Source organism: Pholis gunnellus, assembly GCF_910591455.1.
Source record: "Pholis gunnellus genome assembly, chromosome: 4".
Lineage (NCBI taxonomy): Eukaryota > Metazoa > Chordata > Actinopteri > Perciformes > Pholidae > Pholis > Pholis gunnellus.
The window spans coordinates 15379336-15403893 of NC_136530.1; the positions used below are offsets into that span (position 1 = coordinate 15379336).

General features: G+C 42.6%; 1 protein-coding gene across 3 annotated transcripts; it reads left to right on the forward strand.

The window, feature by feature from the left end:
• Window positions 1-10868: 10868 nt before the first annotated feature.
• ivns1abpa (influenza virus NS1A binding protein a) lies at window positions 10869-22582 on the forward strand (the record flags this gene model as incomplete). Of its 3 annotated transcripts, none has more annotated exons than XM_079158294.1 (15): window positions 10869-11042; window positions 15181-15471; window positions 15654-15793; window positions 16642-16811; window positions 16924-16999; window positions 17096-17269; window positions 18062-18187; window positions 19723-19833; window positions 20370-20511; window positions 20605-20829; window positions 20948-21069; window positions 21345-21471; window positions 21613-21744; window positions 22030-22203; window positions 22320-22582. In XM_079158294.1, the coding sequence occupies exons 3-15, from the start codon at window positions 15677-15679 to the stop codon at window positions 22580-22582; spliced, it is 1959 nt and encodes a 652-aa protein (XP_079014420.1). In that variant the 5' UTR covers window positions 10869-11042; window positions 15181-15471; window positions 15654-15676. The 3 variants fall into 3 exon arrangements, with proteins under 3 accessions (XP_079014420.1, XP_079014422.1, XP_079014421.1); XM_079158296.1 differs by lacking the exon at window positions 10869-11042 and adding an exon at window positions 14831-15033; XM_079158295.1 differs by lacking the exon at window positions 10869-11042 and adding an exon at window positions 14831-14999.
• Window positions 22583-24558: the final 1976 nt, after the last annotated feature.

Below are 24558 nucleotides of genomic sequence, written 5' to 3' on the forward strand. Positions count from 1 at the left end.
ACATAATTTCCCACATGTCCCCATCTCCCATATAGCTGAACTTTACATGTAACGTTAGCATTAAAATATATGACAAATTATTTAAAATCTAGTATTACTGATAAATAAGAAAAGTTGGTCACCACATAATCCACATGGGTCAAAATCACTGTAGATTGCAGACTCTTATCGCCAATCATGTTATCTTTCTGCATGCTAGCCTATGCTAGGTAGCTAACGTTAGCTAACTTTAGCTAGTGTTAGCTACTTTTTGTCAGTTACAATAAGGACACTGATGCCACTGGCTTGGACATAAGTAAAATATGACAAACAATTGTGTTAAAGGTAAAACTTGACATGTATTTTAAGATGAGCTGACCTGCTTGTAACGTTCCTTGAGATAACCATTAACTTGTGTTGTAGTTAAAGACTGTTGCTCTGGTCTGTTTTGGCAACTGTGTCAAGAGAAAATCCATAAAGTTAATAGAAAACTGGTATTGGGCCTTAATAGGTCTAGCTGAGAAAAAAACTCATTCACAGTTTAATATTGTTTCTATCACCTTGGTAAGCCTACAGGGAAGTCTAAACGCACCGGATTCTGAAAAGATATCTTTTATATATGTTTTCTAGCTTAAATTCCCTGTAAGGGAGGTAGAAAGTTTAATTCATATAATCTAAATTAATGATATATTTTATACAATGGCCTAGTCTATGATTAGTATTTCCTTCATGTCTGGTATCTGGTAAGAAATAGGCATATTTAGTCAGTTTCTAGGGGTACATGCACCACAAACATTGTCCAAAGTTTTTTATTAGTAGTTGCTGTGCTGTAGTACCTTTCTTTTTTTAAAGGTATTCACCTGTCTCCAACATATATTGGAAGTGTGTTTAGCTCACATCATAGCTGTGTATACCTGCAAAGTGCAGAATATAACCTAAATGTTCAGTGATTGAAGAAATTGACAGCAGAGGTTTCTCAAACTAAATTCCCCTTTGGTGAGTTTTGGATCAAATCCAACCAGAACTGTGTCTATTCCATACAATTTCCATGATTCCATCCTTTGTGTATAATCAATGTTGACTTGACTGGCACTAATGCACATTAGTCTTGACAGGGCCATTTACTCTGTAGCCTGCAGTCATCAATGCTACATTTGTTGTGCATGTCAGAGGCTAAAAAGTTCCATTTTAGCTCAACCAATGCAAAAAGTGTCTGTCTTGAATTTTCTCGAAGCACAGTGTGATGGCTGAGTGTTATGGAAAAACAAACTATTAATCCTCTGCATTAACAAGGAAATGATGGCAACTCTGACAAAACATGATAGTTCCAGCTGACCTCAACTCAAAAACTGCAACCTGACTGTTTGTGTGTCCCGATTCCAACATGAAAACAGCTTGGTGAGACCTTTAAGAAGGCCAAAGAAAGTATTGTGAAAATGTGAGCTGTTGTTTTCGACCAAAACACAAGATCCAGGCCAAAATATCAACACTGTCCCTCACTGCTGGAATGTGACATTGAGAAAAATCGAGATACACGTGGAAGCAAGCCACAATATGTGACTATTTTTAAAGAAGCCTCTCCATCTGAGGCGGTTGCATTATTAATGCATCTACAAAAATATGTTTAAGAAGCACCTCACGTTGCTGTCTGGCTGCTGCAATTTATCTGCTGTTCTTCCTCTGATTGCTTTGTAAAAACAAAAACTTTACTCTGCTCTCTTCAGCTCTTATTATAGATATCTTATCTAGTTTAGACTCTACATGTAACTAATGTGTACTTTAAGTAGTTTAAAAAGGTACAACCTTGAACCATAAAGCCAACGAGAACATGTATCAGGGAAGAAAGAAGAGCATTTCTTTAAAGCAACAAAGCATAAAATAAGTGATACCTGATAAAACATTTTTATTGATCAAGCTTCTGCATTACTGCCCTCTAACTTTCCCACAAGCCACATTTTTTGCAACAATTACAGCCCCAAATGCTAATTAAAGTAATGTATTATATAATGTCTGTAAGATCTATTGTATAATATTTGTGCAAATTGTTATGTCATTATTCATGATTATGTAATTTTCCGAAATGCAATGTTATGGTGCATTGTTGTGCCTTGTTCAATTATGTTCATTCATAAGGCTGTATAGAGCGATTTCTATTTCTAAAGTAAATATTATGGTCTGCCACGGCCGAATATGCCCGCTGACATTTACAGTTGCTGCCATAACAAAACGCATCAAAGACAGCAATGATGAAACAGAAGCTGCTGGAATAACAGCACGAAGGATGATCTGCAAATTTTCCACAAGATAAGCACATGTTCCCGTCATTATATACTTGAATGAGCAGAGAGGGCTGCCATATGATCAAGGCTACTGGCTTTGTGTCTGTTTCGGCTGCTGAATTTAAACAGGAAACATTTAATGCCCGTTTTGACCTCAGGTCATAAACAGAATGCTACCTCTGTTTACTCGCACTATACTGTAGCTGGAAATAGCTGTGAAAGCATACTGTGGATGTATTTTTCTGGAGTGCATACAGTATACAAAAGGTAGACAGGGGACTACCACATATTTATCAACATGCTTTAGCACTTCAGTCTCTCCACGACTCCACAATTGTTTCACTCTCTCCAGCCCGGACTGTAAATGTCATGGCCTCTCCTGTTACAGCGCTGCTCCATTGGGGACTTTAGCGTCATCGGCTTTAGTTAATTCTCAATTTTAACAAACACAAAAGACTGAAGTTGAGAAAGAAGTAGGTTAGAAGCGCTGACTAAATTTCGAAGAGGCAAACTGTCAAGAAGCGGTGAATATGATCAGGCATTCTATCTGTGAAGCATTGAAGCAAGAGTAGGCATGAAGCATGTTCAAATATTATTACAGGTATACATTTTTGTTTTAAACGTGTCTCCAAAATTCACAGCCACAATAAAATTTGCAACCCAAATGAACTTTGAAGAAACTAAATCAACTGCTCAATAAATAACATGGATGCAAATGTCCAGATCTACATCTTCTGCCATTCAATTCTGAAGCTCTAACATGTGACTCTGTGTCTATTTCTCTTGTTAATCAGTAGAGGATCTAAAAATGTATTCTGAGTTAAGCTCCTCGACCCAGACAGCTGAGCTGTGGGTGAATCTCAGGTAAAACTTATACTAATGTTCCGCTAAAACAGTTTGATACAACTCTTGCCAGTGTGACGAGATGGTAAAATGTACTTTGTATTTTCTGCAATCATTCTGTGTAAACAACAAGATTGTTGCTGGTGATGGTTTCTGTAGAAAGTAGCCTTCCTGGGATTAAATGTACTACTGCTACTGTAACGCTGGTGGTGTGAGTTGCCAATCACTCCGGCTAAAACTGGATAAATGTGACCGGGGTTAAAGTGAGCGAAGGTTTCCTCGCTGGAGGCACACTGGTTAAAAGTTAAACCGCTTCAACAGAATATCACTGATAGCCAACAGCCACCGTGTGTGTGCAGATGTGTCCCTTTTTCCACGTATTGAAGTTTGACCTATGATGTTATCCAGGTCACATTTCATGTCCACCAGTTTCAGAGTTAACCCCTCTCAGCAAGACAAACAGAAAAATCCCATTGCAACATCAGCAGTACTGCTTGAGGCCCCAGTTGTTGACACTCGAGTCAAATGACTCAATTGGACAGGGTAAAATTCCCTTTGAACAATACTGATTGTGAACAGAATAATGATTAACTGTGTATGCTGTTACAATCCAAATTATCTGACTGCATGTTTAATGTATCATATTAGTTATATTAGTTATTAGTTGGCCATATATGTGTCTTAGTTTATAGGTAGTTGACATTTAAAAGTTTTTTAAGGAAATTGAAAATAAGAGTGGAGACTGACTGGTGTTCATAAAGCTGTCTATTCACCATGGCCTCCAAAACAGGTTTCTGATGATCACAACACTAATGTATATCGTTGTACTATTCTTCAAAGGGGATATTCTGCTAACTAGCTCATTATGGAAAGCCCAGTGTGTGTGATGAGCTGGCCATTGGTACATGACTAATTAAGTATTGCTGGCAGCTTTTCCCAGCCCCCCCCCCCCCCCCCCCCCCCCCACACTCCAGGGAAGAGTGGAGTGCATGGAGTTCAGTTCCACCTATCAGAGTGAGGTTCACTGAGTTTAACATAAATAAAAAAGCAGCAAATACAGTGCTAAACCCTGATTATTTACAGCAATGCTATATTCTTTTTATCGAGGATGTTAGAGAATCAGAATAAATGGGTATATCTTTACTAAAGCGATGAGTTTCCATTCACACAACAGACTTTGTCTTTAAAAAACAGTGTAAACAAAGAGGGGAAACATGAGATGAAGAGAGCTTCGGGGTTGAGACGGGAACTGTCGAGCCTCTTTTTTTTTCTTTTTAATGTCCTCTCTCCATCCAGCTACTTGTCCTGGAGGAAACACGAAGCCCTAAAGGAATCTGCTGTACAAGTGGGAATACAAACATTGTAGTCCCGTGATGTCGATTTTATTATGAATAATTTACATCCACAGATTCATTTCTGGATGTCTACATGTGCTTGTTTGATGATGCTTTGCGTTTGTTCCTGACTTGAGGCTTCCATGTGATGTGTTGAGCTTTCTTCGATTTAATGTTATTTCTTGTGAAACTCCCTGGATCACAGAAACACTTGCTCCTGGCGCTGTGTCATATGTATGAGGTTTTAGTATGAGGAGTTCAGTTGAGATAATCCTACCTTAACATCTGCGAGGAAAAGAAAAGACAGCTCAGTGAGAGACAGCATCTGATTTAAAAAAACGCAGAGTTATATAAAGAGTAAAAAGGATGACTGATGTTATTTTTGTGTTTCAAAAGATTGAGCCTTTCACAAATCATCAACACAAAAAGAGGGAAAGGAAGAATCATAGGCTAAAACAGAAGGATGAAAAGAGATGAGACAGACAGACGGAGAAGAGCGGAGGAGCAGATATAGGAGCAGCCAGTGATTAGAATTATCAGAGACCAAACACACTGTCACATGCAAGTCTACAGATTTGCATGTTTTTAAACTGGTACCATCCAAGGTCGCCAGCATGAGCAGTACGAGAGATCATGTGTTGTCTTCATCATTTACGCAACGACAATCATTTGCACACACGCTCACATCACATTTCTACCACAACAATAACATCAATCCATCAATAAATGTGGATATTCTTTAAAGACATTGATCATTTTAAAGGGGAATCAGATATGCGTGTCAGATTTGCCTGCACGTTTCACATGTCTTGTCGTGGACACCCTTATGCCTTCAATGCATTGTGCATTATTGACATTGTCCTAACTTGTGAGAATTGCTAGAGATAAACGTGTCCCTTTAACACTGTGCAAGCTATTGTTTTATGGGGACATTTTTAGTTATTCTAATTGGTTTTAGATGAATTAAGGTAAATCAAACAGGCTGCACAGGCTGGTGCTGTTACATCGCTGTTTAAATGCAGAGATCAGAGGGCCAGACATGATGCACGAGGTGTTCAAGGATCATGAACTCTGGACATTTCTGCACAACACAAGACCAACATACCACAGTATCATCTGAGTGTCTTAAAGCGTGTTAGTATGTTGTCCCTGGGCTTGAAATTCAGTGCAAATTTGATACATGCATGACTTCCTTATGTTTTCAATGCAGATGCGTTTTGTGTATTGGTTAGGAGTGGAAGTAGTTTCATGTTAGCAAAGATAATTAGAAACTGAATCTGACAGTATAGGTTCTACCCGACCAGAGAAAGAAAAAGAGAGTGAGGCTAATTCAGTATTTTACTGTAATCAAAACACATGGATTGTTGTTTCTGAGTTAATTAGAGCCCCTAGTACATTTACATGTGTGTCCTCCAGGGAGATCAATGCAACATTAAGTCAAAATAGCAGCTCAGTGTGCCTTTTATTCCCACAAAATCTAGTTTTGTGTGTACGTGTGAGCACACACACATGTGTGCATTGATTGCGCAATGAACTGACCTACTTCCTGCAGAGCAGGACAGACCACAGGAGGGTGGAGGGTTTGAAAAAAGAGAGTCTGGGACACAAAGCCAGACTCTTGTGACACTCTTGTGACACTCTTGTGACTTTCCCTCCTGTGGGGACGAGAGGAGAGCCTGTCACAGTTCTGTGGGAAACACTAGAGAGGGTGTTTGACTACAGTGAGCCTTTGTGGGTCTGCACGGTCACACTTATCAGATACAGTAGACGGTGTTAGCGATAACTTATATTATAACAGCTCACGGTGTCACCTGTTTATGCAGATGCAGTTTGGTGCCGGTTCAAATTAACAGCTCTATTTTGCCCCATTTAGCTCAAAGCACCTCTGAAAGAGCAGTCTGAGAAATTGCTGTTTGTGCATGCACCACGTCACACCACACTATCAGTCTTATTTACATGCTCACATGGCCATCCAATTAAAAGTTATGGTTAATCACATACACACACTGTAACTCAAAGAGTGTTCGGACTTTATGTTGACTTTATTGGGGATAAAATGAATTTGAAAAAGAGTTATAAGTATTGACTGAACTTTCATGAGGCACACAACTAACATGTTTGACATCTTCATTGGGTGCCATTCTCCTTTCAGAGACAGGACAAAACAGAGGCGCATATATGATATGGAGGAGACCATATCTGTGTTAACAGAACATTACAGACTGAATTATCTGAGGTCGCATTAGTAGTGTCTTGTATCAGACCTCACAGACAATAAAGCAGTCCACTAAAGACATGACATTGCCTTCACCTTTGAGCTGGCCCCACTGAAAAACAACTGCCTCTGTTTAGTCAATGTCATTGGTCTGTCATGACAAGGTTAACTTAATGAGTTTCCCAGTTTATCAGTACCTTATCAGAGGACTATGTAACTCCACACTCACGTGGTGCTGTTCTATTTTTCAGAGCCCCAGGGTGAGAGGGGTCGGCAGGTGGAGATATCAACAAAACGACAGCTACAGGCTGCTGATACGACACCCGACGCTATCGTGTCCATCACTACACAGGATAAAATATGATAATGCGTTAATGCAAAACCAACCTATACACAATATGATAATAATGATAACAATATGAGAATAATACTAGTGTAAAAATAAGCCACACTGATGAGAATAAAGTGTATGATATCAGTAAATTACTTACATATACTGCTAAATGAAATCCTTGACACAATGCATTTAATTAATTTAGAATAAAAAAAGAGAAGCTTTACAGTGTTACATTTTACTGAATAAAAATCAGTAAATAGCTGTTAATGCCATCACTGCAATTGCTAAGAAACAAAAGCTTCTACTTGTGGTACCATTTTTTAAACCACTAACTCATGTAGCCTATCTATTGACTAAGTATGCTGAACCATAAGCATGTGTTGAAGTTTACTCCAAATGTTTAATTCTAGGCACGCTTATCTAAGACACTCATCTTTCAAAACTAAAACCCTGTGTGTGCTGTTTACTTAACACAGCCATTGAAATACCTACACTCATTTATCGATCACCTGCATCCAGAATGCACATGTGAAAACACCTGTAATCAATTAGATCACTTAGAGATCCGAGATATGATGCAAGCTGACAATGGAAGCCAATTTTGGAGAGACTTAGAAGACTTTCATTTTGACAGATACTGTTATGAGTATTGAGAATAAACACATTTGTTTCCCCATTACTTTTATGTTCATACATATTTACTGCATGCTACAAATGAAAATGCCAAAGACTCTAGCAGTTTTTTATACTTACATTAGTGTGCAGTTGACATGTGGAAAGAGCTATTTGTTTCATATTTGTGTGTACAATTGCGATGCAAAAAAGTTTTAATGATGCTGAAAGAGATGTGAGATTTTTGGTATTTTGTGCATGTTTTTGTTTTTTGTGTAAGTACGTTTTTTAACACTGCAGTGTCACTCTAAATTCTTCACAAGACTTAAACCTCCTGCTTACATCAACACCGTCCACACGGCAGTGCAGTCACGTGTTACTGCCGGGCACAGCTACCTAAAATATTCATAGTGTCCTTGTCAGAACACATTTGTGCAGCCTCAATGAACAAATCTCTGTAGAATGAAAGAACGAGAGGGGCGCCAGAGTTTACAAGACGACTCAACAAAATGAAGGCTTTATCCTTTGTGTTGGAATCAGACGAAGTCAACACACACATGCATAGTTTTTGTTGTTGTTCCAATACTTGATAATCATTTAGAGATAAAACCCATCAGCAAAGCTAAAGTGTTTCATAAACATGATCACCTTCCATATGATATCTCTTGATTTTACTGTCGCATATGTCTGATAAAACAGAGCCATATGACTATTGGGGAGTAGACATGTTAACCATGAGGCATTAAATTGTTCAACAGCCGTGCTACAACTAATACATATTTATAGTGAAACACATTGTTGGCAGGGACAGGCAGAGGAGGAAGATACAACTTAAAACCTGGTGGCTAGATTTACAGGATGATATCTCAGAATGGAAAGGTAAGCTTTCTTTCCCACTTTTTGGTCACAATCCAATTCCTAAAAAACACCCACTTAAAAAACCTAAGTCAGGCTGCTGTCGGTTGGCTGCACTCCATCAGCTGTAATCACCACTTCCCTGTCTGAGACTTCAGACGCTGTGCTGAGGATATGGACTGACTGCTCCCAGATGTCTTCATTCACCTTTACAGACAGACAAAGGAGCGTTTGCACAGACAATTCTTAAAATGATTAGTGAATGAAAGACACCTTGAGATGAAGGAAACTGTTCTGATTTGAAAGTTTGCACTGTGTAATTAATTTGAAGCCATGAATATAATTCCAGTTTCAGTTTTTTTATTTTTACATTTTCATGTTTGGCAATCACGTGGGACGTTGCATAGTGATGGCATGCACTGTATCACCCTTCAATTTGTTTTGTTGAAAACATCCCTGGTGATATGACCTTAAAGCCGGTTGGTTTCCTGGCCCGTCTGCATGCTGGCTCTCCCTCTGCAATCCAGGCACACATACTGTAGGCACGGCTTCAAAAAAAGAAATAGGGGCGAAATATGATGCAGGTGTCCATCCTTGGAAACCAGCCATTCATTTTCTTGCCCATGAGCAAGCAATAACTTCTTTCACCTTGTCAGGAATGTCACCCCCACATGGATGGAAGCACAGCGTGTCGTGGTAATAATACCAGCACAAGAGCTGTTACGAGGAGATTACGTTGTGTTGATGAAGCTAATCTGCGTTGACTGGACCCCTGGCTTTGGTTGTTAACACTGTGGTTTTCAACACAATGGTCAGCGTGCTTTTAAGGCTACGGTCAAATGCTCTGGTGATTCTGTCCCCTAGTTACATTTGGTGCCAGGCTTTCACCAACAACTTCACATGCAGACAATTCGAGACACACACATTCCCCACGCGGCTAGAAAAGCTGGCTGACACATTGGTATTGAAGCGATTCTTATCCTCTAATCTAATTACTGATGTACTGAGGTAGTAAGCTTCATTCAGTCAAGGCAGATGAATTGGTCCTTCCTCCTCCAGGTGACGTACATGTGCAGTAGTGGAGAGGGTTGAGCCCGGATGTCACTTCTTAATGGACATCAAATGACTAATGTCGCTGTGCTGTCATGACCCACATGCAGAGGAGAATATGACATATGGGAAATAAATGTGGAAAGGGGGGCAGGGTAAATTGAATGACTCATGTATTCCAAAGACAGGAGACAACAAATATAAAAGAGAGGCCTCCATACAGACACGCCAAGCAAAAGGCAAAGGAGCGATGCTTGGCACGAGTTAGCCCAAGGACCATGGGCTTAACTCAGCAAGCATTCTCTTTGCTGAAGTGTGCTTAAGCATAAGCTGCTGAATCTCACCACAGCGGTGCTGGTTTCTAGCTCATCGCTCTCTGACCTCACTCTTGAGATCAAAGTTGGATATTCATTACTGAACATTCATTATTAAATATCCAACTAGTCAAGAAATCTACTGTACTCAAAGACAAGTTTGAGGCACATGTCATAAAATATTGCTGATATTATCCATGGTCATTTCTTTCTTCCTTCCATAATTTTCTAATTTATTTCATTGAAATCTTCTTTTAAATTTCCTTCCTATCCTTCAACTTTTACATACTTTCACTGCCTTCTTGTTTGAATGCAGCACTTTTCTGCTACTGGTTGAACGAAAAGGCCGCATTGGTGATCACCATGAGGTAAATATATATACATAAAAAATAATTAGGCTTACATTTTCACTAAAGCTTTGTTTTATTTATAAAATATCTGGATTATCAAAAACCAAATGGTTTGTAATATCAGATTATACAGTACCATGATGGAATGTAACAAAGTACAGTTAAGTACAGTTCTTGAGTACAATTTTGAGGAACTTAACTAAATTACATCCATTTGTTTTTTATACATCTTCTTAAATGTTTAATTATCTGACAGCCATGGTTACAAATTATTGCTATACATTTTTACAAACACAATACACATAATAAATGATGATGCATTGTTGTGGTTTAAATTACCTAACAGTGTATAAACAACGTTAAATCTGAACAATAAAATGATGATAACACGTACTATGCATCAGTAAAAATAATAAACTGTAGGGGACATACTTTAACTAAATTAGTGGTATTATTTGTACAACGTTGCATTCATAGACATACTTGTATGTAATGGAATAAATATCTTAATGTTAATATGAACCATAAATTGGCACAATAGATATACATACACGGCACCCTGGATTGCATCACTTCCATAGTACGCGTGGGCGTTGTAGGACCGCCCACCGTCGTTTACGTCGTAGGTGACGAGGCGGTCGCACATTTTTGTCGGGAACGCGCTTTCCCGTCAGCAACCGGCCATTCTGTCAGAGCGAGTCCAGACTAGCCTGAGAGTGGACGTGCTTCTCCTACAGAGAGGGATCAGACATCTACCGCTACAGCCCGACGAGCCGTGCCTGGAGTCGCCCTGCGTCTTTGCTTTAACCCGAAACCAACCAACTCTGAATTCGCATTAAATATGTCTAATATCGTTTGCTGTCAAACGCCTCAGGTAAGATGTTTTCTCTTTTTTAGAAAAAAAAATCAAAGAGGAAATGCTTCCGTTTGACGCCTTTGTCAAGTAACGTTTCTTTTAAAACGCGGAGAACCCATTACATCTGTCACTGGTTACAGCTCATGTGCATTGTATTTAAAAAAAAATTACGCTATTGGGAGATATTTAATTTGCGCCGTCTATTCTCAGACTGGGTGGAAACTGCTGGAAATGCCTATTGTAACGTTACTGGCGCGGACAATATCGCAGCCTGTCGTCGAGCACGTACTCGAGGAAACGGCCGAATAAATTCGCCACGGACCAATTTAATAAATGCAAAACCGGCACGGCTGTCTCATGGCTTCTCATCCTAGCAGCAGGTTGTCTCTAGCTAACGTGGAAGGCTAACACGCGCTAGCTTCCGAAGCGTGCCAGAGCTCTCCATCTCTCGTCAGGTTGCGCGCAGCTATTGGCTCCAAACTGGGGGGACTAATGTTAGCGTTTCCTCGCTTGAAAGCGTAAAGCACATCTGCATTGATAATCCGTGTAAAAGTCGAGTTAATCAGATTGTTTTGGAGGGGGTGAGAGAGGTGTCTCGTTCCTGACCCAGTTTTTTGGTGGCGGGATGTATGTACAGACTAGCTGTTGGATTTCTGGCACGTCGTCAGACATGGCCGTGGTACGTTACTCTACCAGAGGAGGAGACGGGCCTGTGAATGTCATTGCTTTGCAGCGAATAGATGCACACGAGACACTGAGCTAAGACTTGCCCATTTGGGGGGGGAGGTGGCACGGTGGGTAACGCAGCATGGATACATCCTGTCCTTTACGCGCCCATTTAGTGCCGTATTGTGACAGATGTTATGAGCCGTGACCAGTCTTGACATAATATTGATGCGCCACTGTTTCTGTCGACGTTCAGCAGGATTGGCTGTACTGTATCGATTGTCTAGTAAAAGGAAATTGTCTTTTAACGTTTCAGATTTCCTAAAGCGCTTTGGCGTTAAGCGTCTCCCGGTAGCAGCACGCCATTATGTCATGGTGGTGTTTGACCCACTGTGCTTTTTATTAATCTGGTTCTGAAGCGGGCAACCACGTGGGTGATTTACAAATGGCATACTGTAGAGTAGTGACTTCGTGAAAAGGGTGGACAAAAACGTTTAGCATGCTCTTTAAGACTCGTTAATACAACATTCTGTCTGAGTGGTCACGCGCTGATATTCTCCTTCTTACTTCCTTTAGTGGTATCGAAATAAGTATTTGAATGTGGGTGTTTTCTGGTTTAAAAAAAAATATATTAAAAATACACTTCCTCATTTTCACTGTCAATGTTGTTGCATTTAAGTTATCATCGTTTCTCAGCTCTGCTGGTGCTTCATCAATGTTTTCATTTTACAGACACAGCCTTGGTGTTTTATTGTCATACCCTTCATAGATTCCCCTTTTTCAAGATGTGTTCAATTCAAGCCTGTAAATTTCCACACAGTCACACTGGGTGAAGGATCCAGCGATGCGTCTCTTCACCACTGGAGGGGTGTCTAACAAGCATTGATTGTTCGGTGTTGGGCCCTGCACTTATGTGACTAATCAGATGGTAAAATGGGAAGAGAAAATACACCCTCTGTGACAGAGTCGTGAACAAACTCACTTGTTCTCTTTGGTGCTATTGTTCTCTCCTGTTGTTGCCTGGTGTATGCTCAAATATCCATGTTTACAGCCTGGCTTTTCTTTGTCTATATACACATTCCCATATGCGTGTGTGGTGACTGACCTGATCTCGTCACTGCTATTTCCCCATTCTAACTCTAGTTTTAGGACGTTAATCTTGTGTCCACATAAGTGACCAAAAGATATATAGACGGCGTGTAAATGCCTAACGTAGCAGTTCCTGAATTGCCATTTGCCGTGGCATAAGATTGTTTTTTTTTTATCAGTCGACAGAAGATTTTTATTCAATCACAGCTGTGATTAAGGCGGCAACTCTGCGTTAAATAATTATCCAGAGACCCGAGGGCGCGGCAGAGTGTTGGGTTAAGAAGTGGAGAAATGCGAGGGGCAACAGGCGAGCGTGGTGGACCCAAACATTTGGAGGAGTTGAGCTTTTGAGCCTTCACAAGAAGCCTTCTGCCAGATATTGCATAACTACTCATAACTGGGTCAGCGTTTCCTCCGTACACACACACACACACACACACACAGGGTGAACTATAGCTTTCCATGCTGTTCAGTGCAACACAAAAGACTATATTCTAGCGTTTGCCATCGTGATTGAGCAGTTAGCCATACAAATATCTGGCACATCCAGCAGTCTGAGCTTTGCTAGTTTAACACATCCGCCTTTCACACAGTAGTGCAGCACAGGGTGTACTTGTATTCAAATGTGTGTATAACATTCACACTGCTTATGATCAGCATCCTTCTCGATGGATTACTCTCAAATACAACTCCTCTGACAGTGACTGTTAAATAGTGCGAGGTATTCCATCAGAGCAAAGCAATTAATTACCAGCCGTGACGACGTGTGGCTGGTGCTGTTTTCACCGTTCTGCATAGATTTTAGAAGTAGCTGACAAAACAATTTGACAGTAGCAGTTGATTTAAAAAAAGAAAAGAAAAATTATAAAAATCCTCATTTCAGACCCTGACTTTGCATACTTTGCCAGATGCAGTCGCACAACTTTGTGTAGTTGAGATTAAAATGAAGGCTGATTTTGAAGTGTGGGGAAGGGGTCGCTGACCATCCCACGTTACGCCCCCGGCCCGATTTAGTGTTGCGGCTGGTGTGATCCCATCACAAGATGGTGTCTAGTTTCACAGTTCCTTCCTTTTTTAATTCTTCCGCTCTTTGTACATTTTGTCCTTATTGTCCCCTTGACTCTTTGTCTTGTGCTGTGTCAGGGTTGTCAAAGGGATAATGAAAGAAAACAGAGTTAAATGCGGTCTGAGGCGAAGTAATCTCATCTGAATAGAATTCCTCCTCATTTCTTTGTGATACTTGATTTATGACTTTCAAATGAACACTGTGTGGTCTTGAGATAAGTAGGTCAATGGATTTCAGTATTTTAATGTTTAGTCGATCAGCCACAGTGCTTTGTGGGTGATTTTAATAAAGGATTGATGTAGGCATGGTGGTAGTTTCACATTATTGGCGTACAAATCATCGTCTTGCATAATGTTGTTTCATCTGGAAAGTATGATATGTACGATTAGCATTTTGCACCTAACTGGTATTGTGATTTACTTGTTCGACCAGTTGCTCTGCACCTTTTACACACACATCTAGTGAAAAATCTTGCACAATGATTCACACGGGGCTGCTGAATGTGTTCGCTGACGGCGAGCTTGAGTCACACGTACATTATATGTGCAGCAGTTGAGTAAATCGCAGCTCTTTTAAAATGAGTTTGAATGGCATGCGAGTTGGAAATGCAACACTCGCAAAGCTGGGCTACGCAGGAAAGCCTTGTCACATGGAGTCTGGATACAATTTCAGACTATGGGCAGCTGCTGTGGTCCGTCTAGACCGCTCTCCCCATTTGGTGTAGTGGTACAACTCTTGGGACTGCAGCGCAATTTAGGTATTCAGCTTCGGAGAGCGGTGAGGTGGTTCAGCCTTGAATTAGGTCAGTTGTGTTGAATTTTTACGGTGAACCTCTGATTGGTACAAGGTGGAGAGAGATATATGGGATGAATGGTCCCTATTGGATGTGACATGCGGGTGGGTGGGGCCTGTGGGCCAGTGTTGTGTGGTATAAGGAGAGCTATGGTGGCCAACCACAGTTCAAAGCAACGGATCACTGTGTCTCACCAATCGATTGACTGCAGGGACTTCTTCATAGGCCACTGCTTGAATGAAAGGGTTCCTATAGGGAGGAGCCAGTCACATAAGATAGAGTTCAGAAAGAGTGAAGACGGAGCTCAAGGCACGAGACGGATTAAACGGTCTTTTCTCGGCCTGGTGGGACGCATCAGCAGGTGTGGAGATTTAAAGCGTTAAAGGGAGAGTGATGTAAGAGGGGAGGCGATGATGAGGATAGCGGGATCAGATTAAATTGCCAACGTATCCTGAGTCGGATCATTTTATTCTTGAATTTTGTATGCATGCGGGGGAAATGTAAACTTGTGTCCCCTTTTTCCTTGTCTCCTTTTCTTCTAGGTTATAATGTATGACCAACACAGAATAAGGACAACTCTATAGCCAACGGGATCCCAAGGACTTGATTACAGTCGCTTCAAGCCTGATAGTTTGTCCGTGCGGCTGCTCCCCCTCTCCCTTCTGCTCACGCCCGTCTAGTCCACTGGCATTTCTTCTAACGACGTCCCGTCCTTCTCCTCGGGTGAAGAAGTCTCGAGTTCCACTGTGATCTCAGTCTGCTTTGCCTGTCGCCGACCTTCAGCTCTACTTTCAGCAGTGGTGCTTCCCCGGATTTGCATTATTCTGTATTAGGTAAGGCCGTGACTAATGCATAAAACACATTATAATACACAATGCACATTACAGGCACCTAATCCTAATCCCCTCTCTGGCCATCAATTAATAACGCCAGCTATTACGATGTTGGACAGAGTGCAGAAGACGAGCATGCAGGGTGTTACTGCTTTACTTGACAAACGTTCTTTTCTCTGCAGGCATACCATCAAAATTCACCAAGATGATTCCGATTCCAAACGGTTATTTGATCTTTGAGGATGAGAGTTTCCTGGATTCCACTGTGGCCAAAATGAACGCTCTGAGAAAGAGTGGTCAGTTCTGCGATGTTAGACTGCAGGTATGGTTAATAAAAACACACACACACACACACACACACACACACACACACACACACACACACACACACACACACACACACACACACACACACACACCCTGTGAAACACACATAAGAGGCTGTGATGCACTGTGACAAACATGTTGGAAAACAGTTTGAGATGTGCAAGATGTTAATACTGCCATTGGGTCTATGTGAATGTGTGAGTACACAGTATAGTTCACTGGGTCTGAGTGATGAATGTCTTTTCTCTCCATTCACTTATAAAACATGATCGATAACCTTGTTCTGTGTATTTAATGATTAATGTACACTGAATTTGACAAGTGTTTTGGATTAGAATTACAAACTCTGCCTTTAAATACACCTTTAGTTTGTGTCTTTATATAATTTCAAAATAAAAATGGTAATAGTGGATTATGACGGAATTTAACAACCCTGTTCATCATTTTGACGGACAACGAGAGAGTGCAACGCAACCACTGTTCATGCCACACTTTGAAACAAGGAAAAGAGTCCGTATTTACTTTGTTTGCCGTTATGTTTCCGTTGCTCTCGTATCTCAAGTGGGAGAACCTGTTCCCACCATTTGTATAATACAGACCTCTGAGAAAAGCAGCCGATCAGGAATCAACATTTGGATATCGCCATTGAGGCACGGGGGAATCAAATTGCTTTGATTTGTAGCCATTGATCATCGTCGCTTTTTATTACCTTCTCTCAATCAATATTGGGTTTATTTCTCGAGTTTCCTTTCACGCTTAAAGTCTGAATAACGTGTTTGGAAGCAGGTTTGACAAACTCCTAGACATAACAGTTTGTCTTCTTCTTCCTCTTCATGTTTCCAGGTGTGTGGTCATGAGCTGATGGCTCACCGTGCTGTGCTGGCTTGCTGCAGTCCCTACCTGTTTGAGATCTTCAACAGTGACATCGAGCCCCACGGAGTCTCACATGTCACCTTTGAGGACTTGGACCCGGAGGCTGTGGAGGTCTTGCTCAATTACGCCTACACTGCCCAGTTAGTAGCATTTTGGCTTTTGTCCTTTTGCCTCTTTTCATATCACAGCAAAAAACAACAACATTTAAATCATGAACAACCTCCTATTGTCTTTGTCTTGTGTGTGTAACAGGCTAAAGGCAGACAAGGAGCTGGTTAAGGAAGTTTACTCTGCAGCCAAAAGGTTCAAGATGGAGCGAGTCAAACAGGTTTGTTTTCACTCGTCCAATGCTACAATTTTTGGTTACACATTATTATAATGACAGGTTAAGAAGAACTTCATTTTGTATTATTACACTCCTCAGATTTGTGGCGACTACCTGCTGTCTAAAATGGATTCCCAGAGCGCCATCTCTTTTCGTAACTTTGCCAGCTCTATGGGAGATGCCCGAGTTTTGGCCAAGGTGGACGCCTTCATCCAGGACCATCTACTGGAAGTGTCTGAACAGGAGGACTTCCTCAAACTTCCCCGTCTCAAGGTACTTACATTTGCACTTACTGTATATCGCAATGTTTTAAAAGTACTGAACTACTTAAAGAAAAACTAGTACTAGAAGTAGTTTCTTTAAGTATTTTATAGTCGGTTTAAGTGGTCCTAGTAAGTTGGTAAGGCCGTTCTCTGACCATGAAGCTACACTGGTTGTCTGTAGTAGTCCCCCTCGGCTCCAGGTCTGGAGTTGAATAACACACACACTGGATTAAGCTTTGTACTTTTACCTTTCTGAGTTTGACAAGAGATTACCAATACTTATTTTATGAAGGTGTGCCTCTTATAGATGTACCTTCTGCTAAAGCCAGCTGACAATGTATTTAGGGCAGGGGGTTTAAAACGTAAGCAATGGTGAGGCCACGCGTAGGTTTGTGTTCGACATGAGGACGGCACTAGGTTGTTCAAGTCGGATGAATCGAATGAAGTTGTTGGTTTTGGAATACGGACTACAAATACGCTGGGAGTATTGCTGAAATGATTAGTTAATCGATTGTTCAGGGGAGTAGATTTCATCCAGTGATTAATCCAAATATGTTTTTTAAATATTTTGTACCGGAGCTTACCGGTTGAATTATTATTGTGGGTGGTTCCCAAGAAACGTATACTTAAACTTATATTGAAGATACTAAGGTGAATCCCAACATGAAGGGTTTATACAGGAAACGAATCACATGTACCTAAATCTAAAGTAAAGCTTTTCACGGTACTCATTTCTTCAGTTCACTTTATTCCTACGGTGTGTACGTCTAACTCCCGTTTCGCCCCCTGTGTGTGTTTACAGTTAGAAGTAATGCTAGAAGACAACCTCAGCCTGCCCAGCAATGGCAAGCTCTACTCGAAGGTGCTCAACTGGGTGCAGCGCAGCCTTTGGGAGAACGGAGACCAACTGGAACGCCTGATGGAGGAGGTCAGTACCAGGGCGTGCAGTCTAAACGGACTCTTCTTCTCTCCTACCCTGCCCCTTCCCCTCCCTCTGACTCCTGTTTTTGACGTTAAGAAGTCATTAAAGCGGGCTGTAGTAGAGATGGCATGCCATTGTCATGCTGCTATGTCAGGATTGTTCTTTTTTTCCTCTGGTTTGTTGAGGTTTTTGCAGTAAGAATCTCTGTACCCCTGAACCATACTACAAGTTAGAGGTGAGCCGAAAAAAAGAGCCGCTGTCTGCTCTTGTTTTTTTTGTTTCCACTGTTCTCTTTTGGGTCTGTGGTTGGTTTACATGCAACCCCATTTGAGTATTACAGTGCTCTTCTCCTCTGAAACACAAAAAACACCACAGGTTCTCAAAGGTGTGACCCTTGATTCTGCTGTCTCACTGCCACTTTACTATCTGAACAGGTTGGTGTTTGTTGCTCCAGCACTAACAGACACTCCTCCCCGTTGATTTATCTCTCCTGTAGGTTTATTAGCAGCAGCAGGAGACCAGACTGAAGAACCAGGACTGAGGCACCAGGGTAATGAGTCAGAGAAACAGAGAGGGAGGAGAGGAGCACTACTCTCTCTTTGCAGCCAAGCAACACTGTGCTCCCATCTGTCCATGCCACATATCTACAGACGCATCCCATTTCTGCATTCACCAGAATACATTGCTCACAGACCTGAATCATTATAAACCTCTAATTGAAGGCCCCTTTACTGCACATAACCATATATTCTCATACAGGCCTACTTACCCACCGACATATTCAAGAACCACTCGAATTGGGCATTGGACAGAAAACGGCGTTGCACATAAGCATAGCGATATGCTCAGCACAAATGTTGTGTTTCAACTTCGATTATTGGGGCCTTTTTCTTTTCTTTTTTCCTCTATTTCTCTAATGTGCCCTTCGGATGGGCAACTGAGTGACTTCAACGCTCATTATATCATTTTGTCCGGCGTCAACGGAACACATGTGGTTTGCTCTTATTCCTTGCATTTAACCGATCGATGGGTAATGTTTAAGATGAGCTTGAATGTCAATAGTCGTCTGGGTTTTGACTGCCCGTTGTGGCCGCCCTCTCAATGACCCAAGTTGTTCAGCTAGAGGACCGGTTTTCCAAGCGGCAGAGGTGGAAAGACTCCTCCTCTTCTTCATTCTTCACTGAGGATCTTTCCAGATGCAGCCTTTCATTCTTCACCAGCTCCCTCTTTTTTTTTTTAGATGCAAATTAAGGAAAGCCTGTCGGACACCTTCTTGAGCTCACACACACACTTTAACCCACTCTATGCGGTGGCAGCAGCGTGTGTCTTTTTAAAGGAAGCTTTCCATGCAAGCGACTGAAGATCCAGACCTTCGTCCCTTCCCCCCCCTCTTCCTCTTCACAGCACTGCCCCCCCCCCCCCCTCTTCCTCCTCCTCCTCCTCCTCCCCTCCCTCCCTCCTCTCCCCCTTTTTTGCTGGGGTTCTCAGTGTGTTGCCATGGAGACAGCCACATGGGTGTGTTGTTGCTGTTTGTCTTTCAGGTGCAAACGCTGTACTACTCACCTGACCATAAGCTGGTGGATGGAGGGCTGGTGATTGATGGGCACAGTGAGGTGTTTGGTGGCGAGGAGGACCACCTTCAGTTTGTGCAGGTACTCAACAGCTTGTGCCTGGCTTCACTGTAACGAAGTCTCTACTGTGTAGCTCTTATTGTACAGCTTGTGCCCGGCCATGCATACAAATGCTACACAGCCTGTGCCTGGCGAGAAGTAGATACGGCTCATTTGATACCACAGTTTAGCAACAGTGTAAAGACTAATGTCAGTAGATGAGCAAGAAATGAGCCATGCCGTCTGCCTGGCTTTGCTGTTGAGCATATATTAAAACCACACTTTTATTTTTAAGCTACTCTCAACCAGTTGTGGGTGGGCAATAATGGCTGTCTCGGCTTTTTGCCCTGTATTTAGATGTGTGCCTGAACTGTGTGCCCTTAGCTCCGATTGTAGCGTGGTCTGAGACTGTTGTTTGCAGTGTGGAGTTGTTGGCTTCAGATGGCGTCTCAGTGCAAACGTCCACATTAGAACGGCTGGATCAAAGCGTAGTTCGGGGTATGATTACCTGGTTGTTGTGGCCACTGGTGGGCCTGTGGTGCAAGCTTGGCTTCTGTAGCTGCACTGTGCTCTTGCAGAAGAAACCCGTACGGGAGAGCACCCAGAGACAGATGAGCTGCAGCTCCTCAGGAAGCCTGTCGCCCTCCAACCCAGCAGCAAATGCCCCAAAACCGCCCGGCAGGAGAGAGTGGAAGTACATCGCCTCTGAGAAGACCACAAGTAAGTGTGTGTGCATGAACTACAAGAGATTTGTCACAGTATACAGTAACCCCCCCCCCCAGTGGCTCAAACAATCTCCAATCTTACTTCTAGACAACACCTACCTGTGTCTGGCTGTGCTGGACGGTGTGTTGTGTGTGATCTTCTTGCACGGTCGCAGCAGCCCCCAGACCTCCCCCTCCGCCACCCCCTGCCTGATGAAGAGCCTCAGCTTCGAGGCCCAGCCCGAGGAGCTGGAGGAGCAGCCGCTCTCCCCCATGCATTACGCTCGCTCTGGCCTGGGCACCGCCGCCCTGAACGGAAGAGTCATCGCAGCAGGTTAGCACTCAACATGGTCGGACGGTTGGAGTAGAGCAATATAGGGATTATGCATATAAAACTAGTGTCAGACCACCGAGCTCAACTGTAACCTTGATGCATCCTGGTGTCCCCGCAGGAGGCTACAACAGAGAGGAGTGTCTGAGGACTGTGGAGTGCTACGACCCCAAAGAGGACCGCTGGACCTTTATCGCTCCCATGCGGACTCCAAGGGCTCGATTTCAGATGGCTGTGCTCATGGTACAGTTTACTATTCGTCACAATCTCAGATTTATTGACTCAACGGTGAAGTGACATTTTGAACGTTATCGAATGTTTAAACAAGTTTCGATTGCCTTGTGCAAATACTTGAATGCTTCCCTACAACCCTGTCCAAATAGCTGGCTTTCTAAATTCTGTTAACTTTATATCCTTGTACTTCCAAGTATATAAGGCAGACAAAATGTACACGTCAGTGTTCTTAGTGCCATGTGTATATACCGTCATGTAATGACTAGTTCCTTTGCACCTCGCAGGGTCAGCTGTACGTGATCGGAGGGTCAAACGGACATTCTGATGAGCTGAGCTGCGGGGAGACGTACGATCCACACGCTGATGAATGGGCTCAAGTGCCAGAGCTGAGGACAAACCGCTGCAATGCAGGTGAGTCTCTCCTGCAAGGATTTACAAAGGGATTAGTGAATGAGATGGATGTTTTCCAGGAAAACGCTTAAATAATAAGTAGTAAAAAAAGTAGTCTCCGTTATTAACTTCAGGCTTCATTCCTGTCCTCTCTGTCTAAAGGCGTCTGCTCATTGAACAACAAACTCTACGTTGTGGGCGGGTCGGACCCCTGCGGGCAGAAGGGCTTGAAGAACTGTGATGCTTTTGACCCTGTGATCAAAACCTGGTCCAACTGCGCCTCCCTCAACATCAGTACGTGTCCACACACTCAAAACCTTCCGTTTGATGCGTATAACGCGGTCTAACCTCAACCATAAAGCTAATGGAATCTTTTTTCAGCATGCTCACAAATGTCTGTCTTTCAGATCAAGTTTTAATTATTCCCTCTGCAAAATCTGCAGCCGAGGGAATGTTATGTTTTGTTAATGAGACCAAAAGTAGGATTTTAATCCATCAGAGAACAGCTCGTGCTCTTGTTATAGTTGCAGCCTGAGGGGACATTTGAAAGTTGCATTCATCAAGTACATTTGTTTCCAGGGAGGCACCAGGCAGCGGTGTGTGAATTGGATGGCTTCATGTACGTGATTGGAGGGGCGGAGTCGTGGAACTGCCTGAACACCGTGGAACGCTACAACCCCGAGAACAACACCTGGACCCTGATAGCCCCCATGAACGTGGCTCGCAGGGGGGCCGCCGTCGCTGTCCACGCAGGTAAGCTCACGACCGCAAATCAGCCGGCAGCTTCTTTAGCGTGACATCGTACGAGTGTCGGGCATTTTAAACTTGGGTGATTCAGTTGTTGACTAATATCTGTCACTCTTGTCAAGGCAAACTGTTTGTTGTCGGCGGCTTCGATGGCGCCCACGCGCTCCGCTGTGTGGAGGTGTACGACCCCGCCCGCAACGAGTGGAGGATGCTGGGTAGCATGACATCTTGCCGCAGCAACGCGGGTGTGGCCATGCTGGGAGAAAGCATCTACGCCGTGGGCGGCTTCGATGGAAACGAGTTCCTCAACACGATGGAGGTGTACAGCGCCGAGACGGACGAGTGGAACGACTGCACCAAGGCCCTGTCTCCACTCTCCGACTGAGGAGGGGGGAGACGGGAGAGAGGGAGGGAGGGAGGGGGGTGGGGGAGTTTCACAGTGCTACACCTTTTTCCAAACTAACAGGCTTAGTGACGTAATCGTGTTTCGTGATGTTCTGTGTGTGCGTGTGAGTATGAGTGGATGTGTGTGTGTGTGTGTGTGTGTGTGGGGGGAGGAGGGGGGGGGGGGGTGGAGGGGGGGTTGGGATGAGGGGTCTTCAGTGAAGACTGGCTTATATTTGGGGGGGGGGGGGGGGTTATTGCCCAAAGCAACATGACGCCTTTGCATACAATGTTTTTCGTGCTGTATATATTTTGTTTCTTCCTCATTTTTGTCATATGCCAACATTTAAATACACATTTAGTGCTTTTCTTTTCTCTCAGAGTTTAACTGTTTTCAGATGAGCTAGCAGTTATTGGTCACTTGGAATGTGGCAGTATGGAGTGGTGACGATTAACTTTTGAAAGTTAAAAAGTTTTATTTAAGAATATTTCTGTTCTCTCTCTCACACATTTACAGGTCAGTGGTTTGAAGCCTTACTCAGAGTACGAGTTGATAAAACACCTCATGGCTTCTTGTGTCGTTTTAAACAAGCTGGATTGCTTTTTGAATCTTAAATGATGGCCTTTTTTATATTTTTTTATACACGGCTGATTTACCGATAAAATAAAAGTAGTAGCAGACAGCTTAAAGTCAATGAATCTAACCAGTGCCAGTAGTTTTTGTGCACACACCACACGCACAACCATGCTTCTGCTAACCACACTTTTGTTATTGTGATTTAACTACTTGATGTATGTAGAGATGTAGTTTACTGAAGATCCTTTTTTTTTTTTTCTCTATTTTGTGTTTAAAGTGTCAGGCATTGGCAGATTCATCTGGAAGGAATGTTAGAACAAGAAATTATCACATTTGTAACATTTCTTAATGAATAAATCATTTAAATCAAATCTTTGTCTCCAGCCTACTTTCTAAATGTCATTAAGTGATGGTGGGACTTGATTGTTTTGGAGGGAACTACAAGTTAACATTGAAGATGTGTCTGGTTGTGATTGTATTATAGGCTTCAGCATTTTTGAAGTCGTCGATCAGCAGCTGGTGCTTCAAGCCTTGACTAAGTTTCCAACAGCTGATTCGCCGTCGCTAAATTTAGCTTTTACTGCCTCGCCCCCCCCGTGTTCTGTCATGTAATTTCCGTCTCGTGGTCACTGCTGTCTAAGCTTTCAGTGCCACCATTTTCCTCAGGGACTACCACACTAAACCACGTTCTGCTCCTCTTAAGTGTCTTTTAGCAGAGATTATACTAAACCGGCTAACGGGAGCTCAGCAGGAAGGCACGCCGACGCTCTCTCTGGGCTGTAGTAGTGCTGAGAGGGGACCGGCTGCACGTCAGACGCTTTATGAAATCCCTAAACCCTGCACTCATTCACACGGCTGCCTCTGATGACCTGCTGATACACCGGACAGTCGCAGCAGATGGGGCCACGTGCTACAGGAAGCGGGGACTAAATACTTGGACTCTGATGAGTCGGTACTCTTAGATGTGGCGAGGCCAACGAACTATGTAGGCAAATGTCCAGCCCCCCCTTCTCCCTTTCACAGTTAATTGGGAACAAGTTTTGCTGACTTCCTCTTGGCTTTGGATTCATACAACCCTTGAATGGAACAGACTGGAACAAGTGCTTGGTTGAGAAAAAAGGGCAAAATCTATTGTAGAAATGTGGAGGCAACCAAGCATGCAACTAGATTAGAAACAATGTTCAGTGATTTTGGGATCTTTCTGTTTACACCAGCACTGGAAACCAAATTTAGGCAAAACTAAAAATTGAAGAGGAAATAAAGCTGGTGGTTGTTCCTCTGGAAATGAATGTAAAAATACCATCACATGAACAATCCTAAATAAAAGCCAGGCTCTTGATAGTACAGTATCTAATGAGAGACATGGTCCCTTTTGACTCAAAGTGAGATTTAAAATTCAA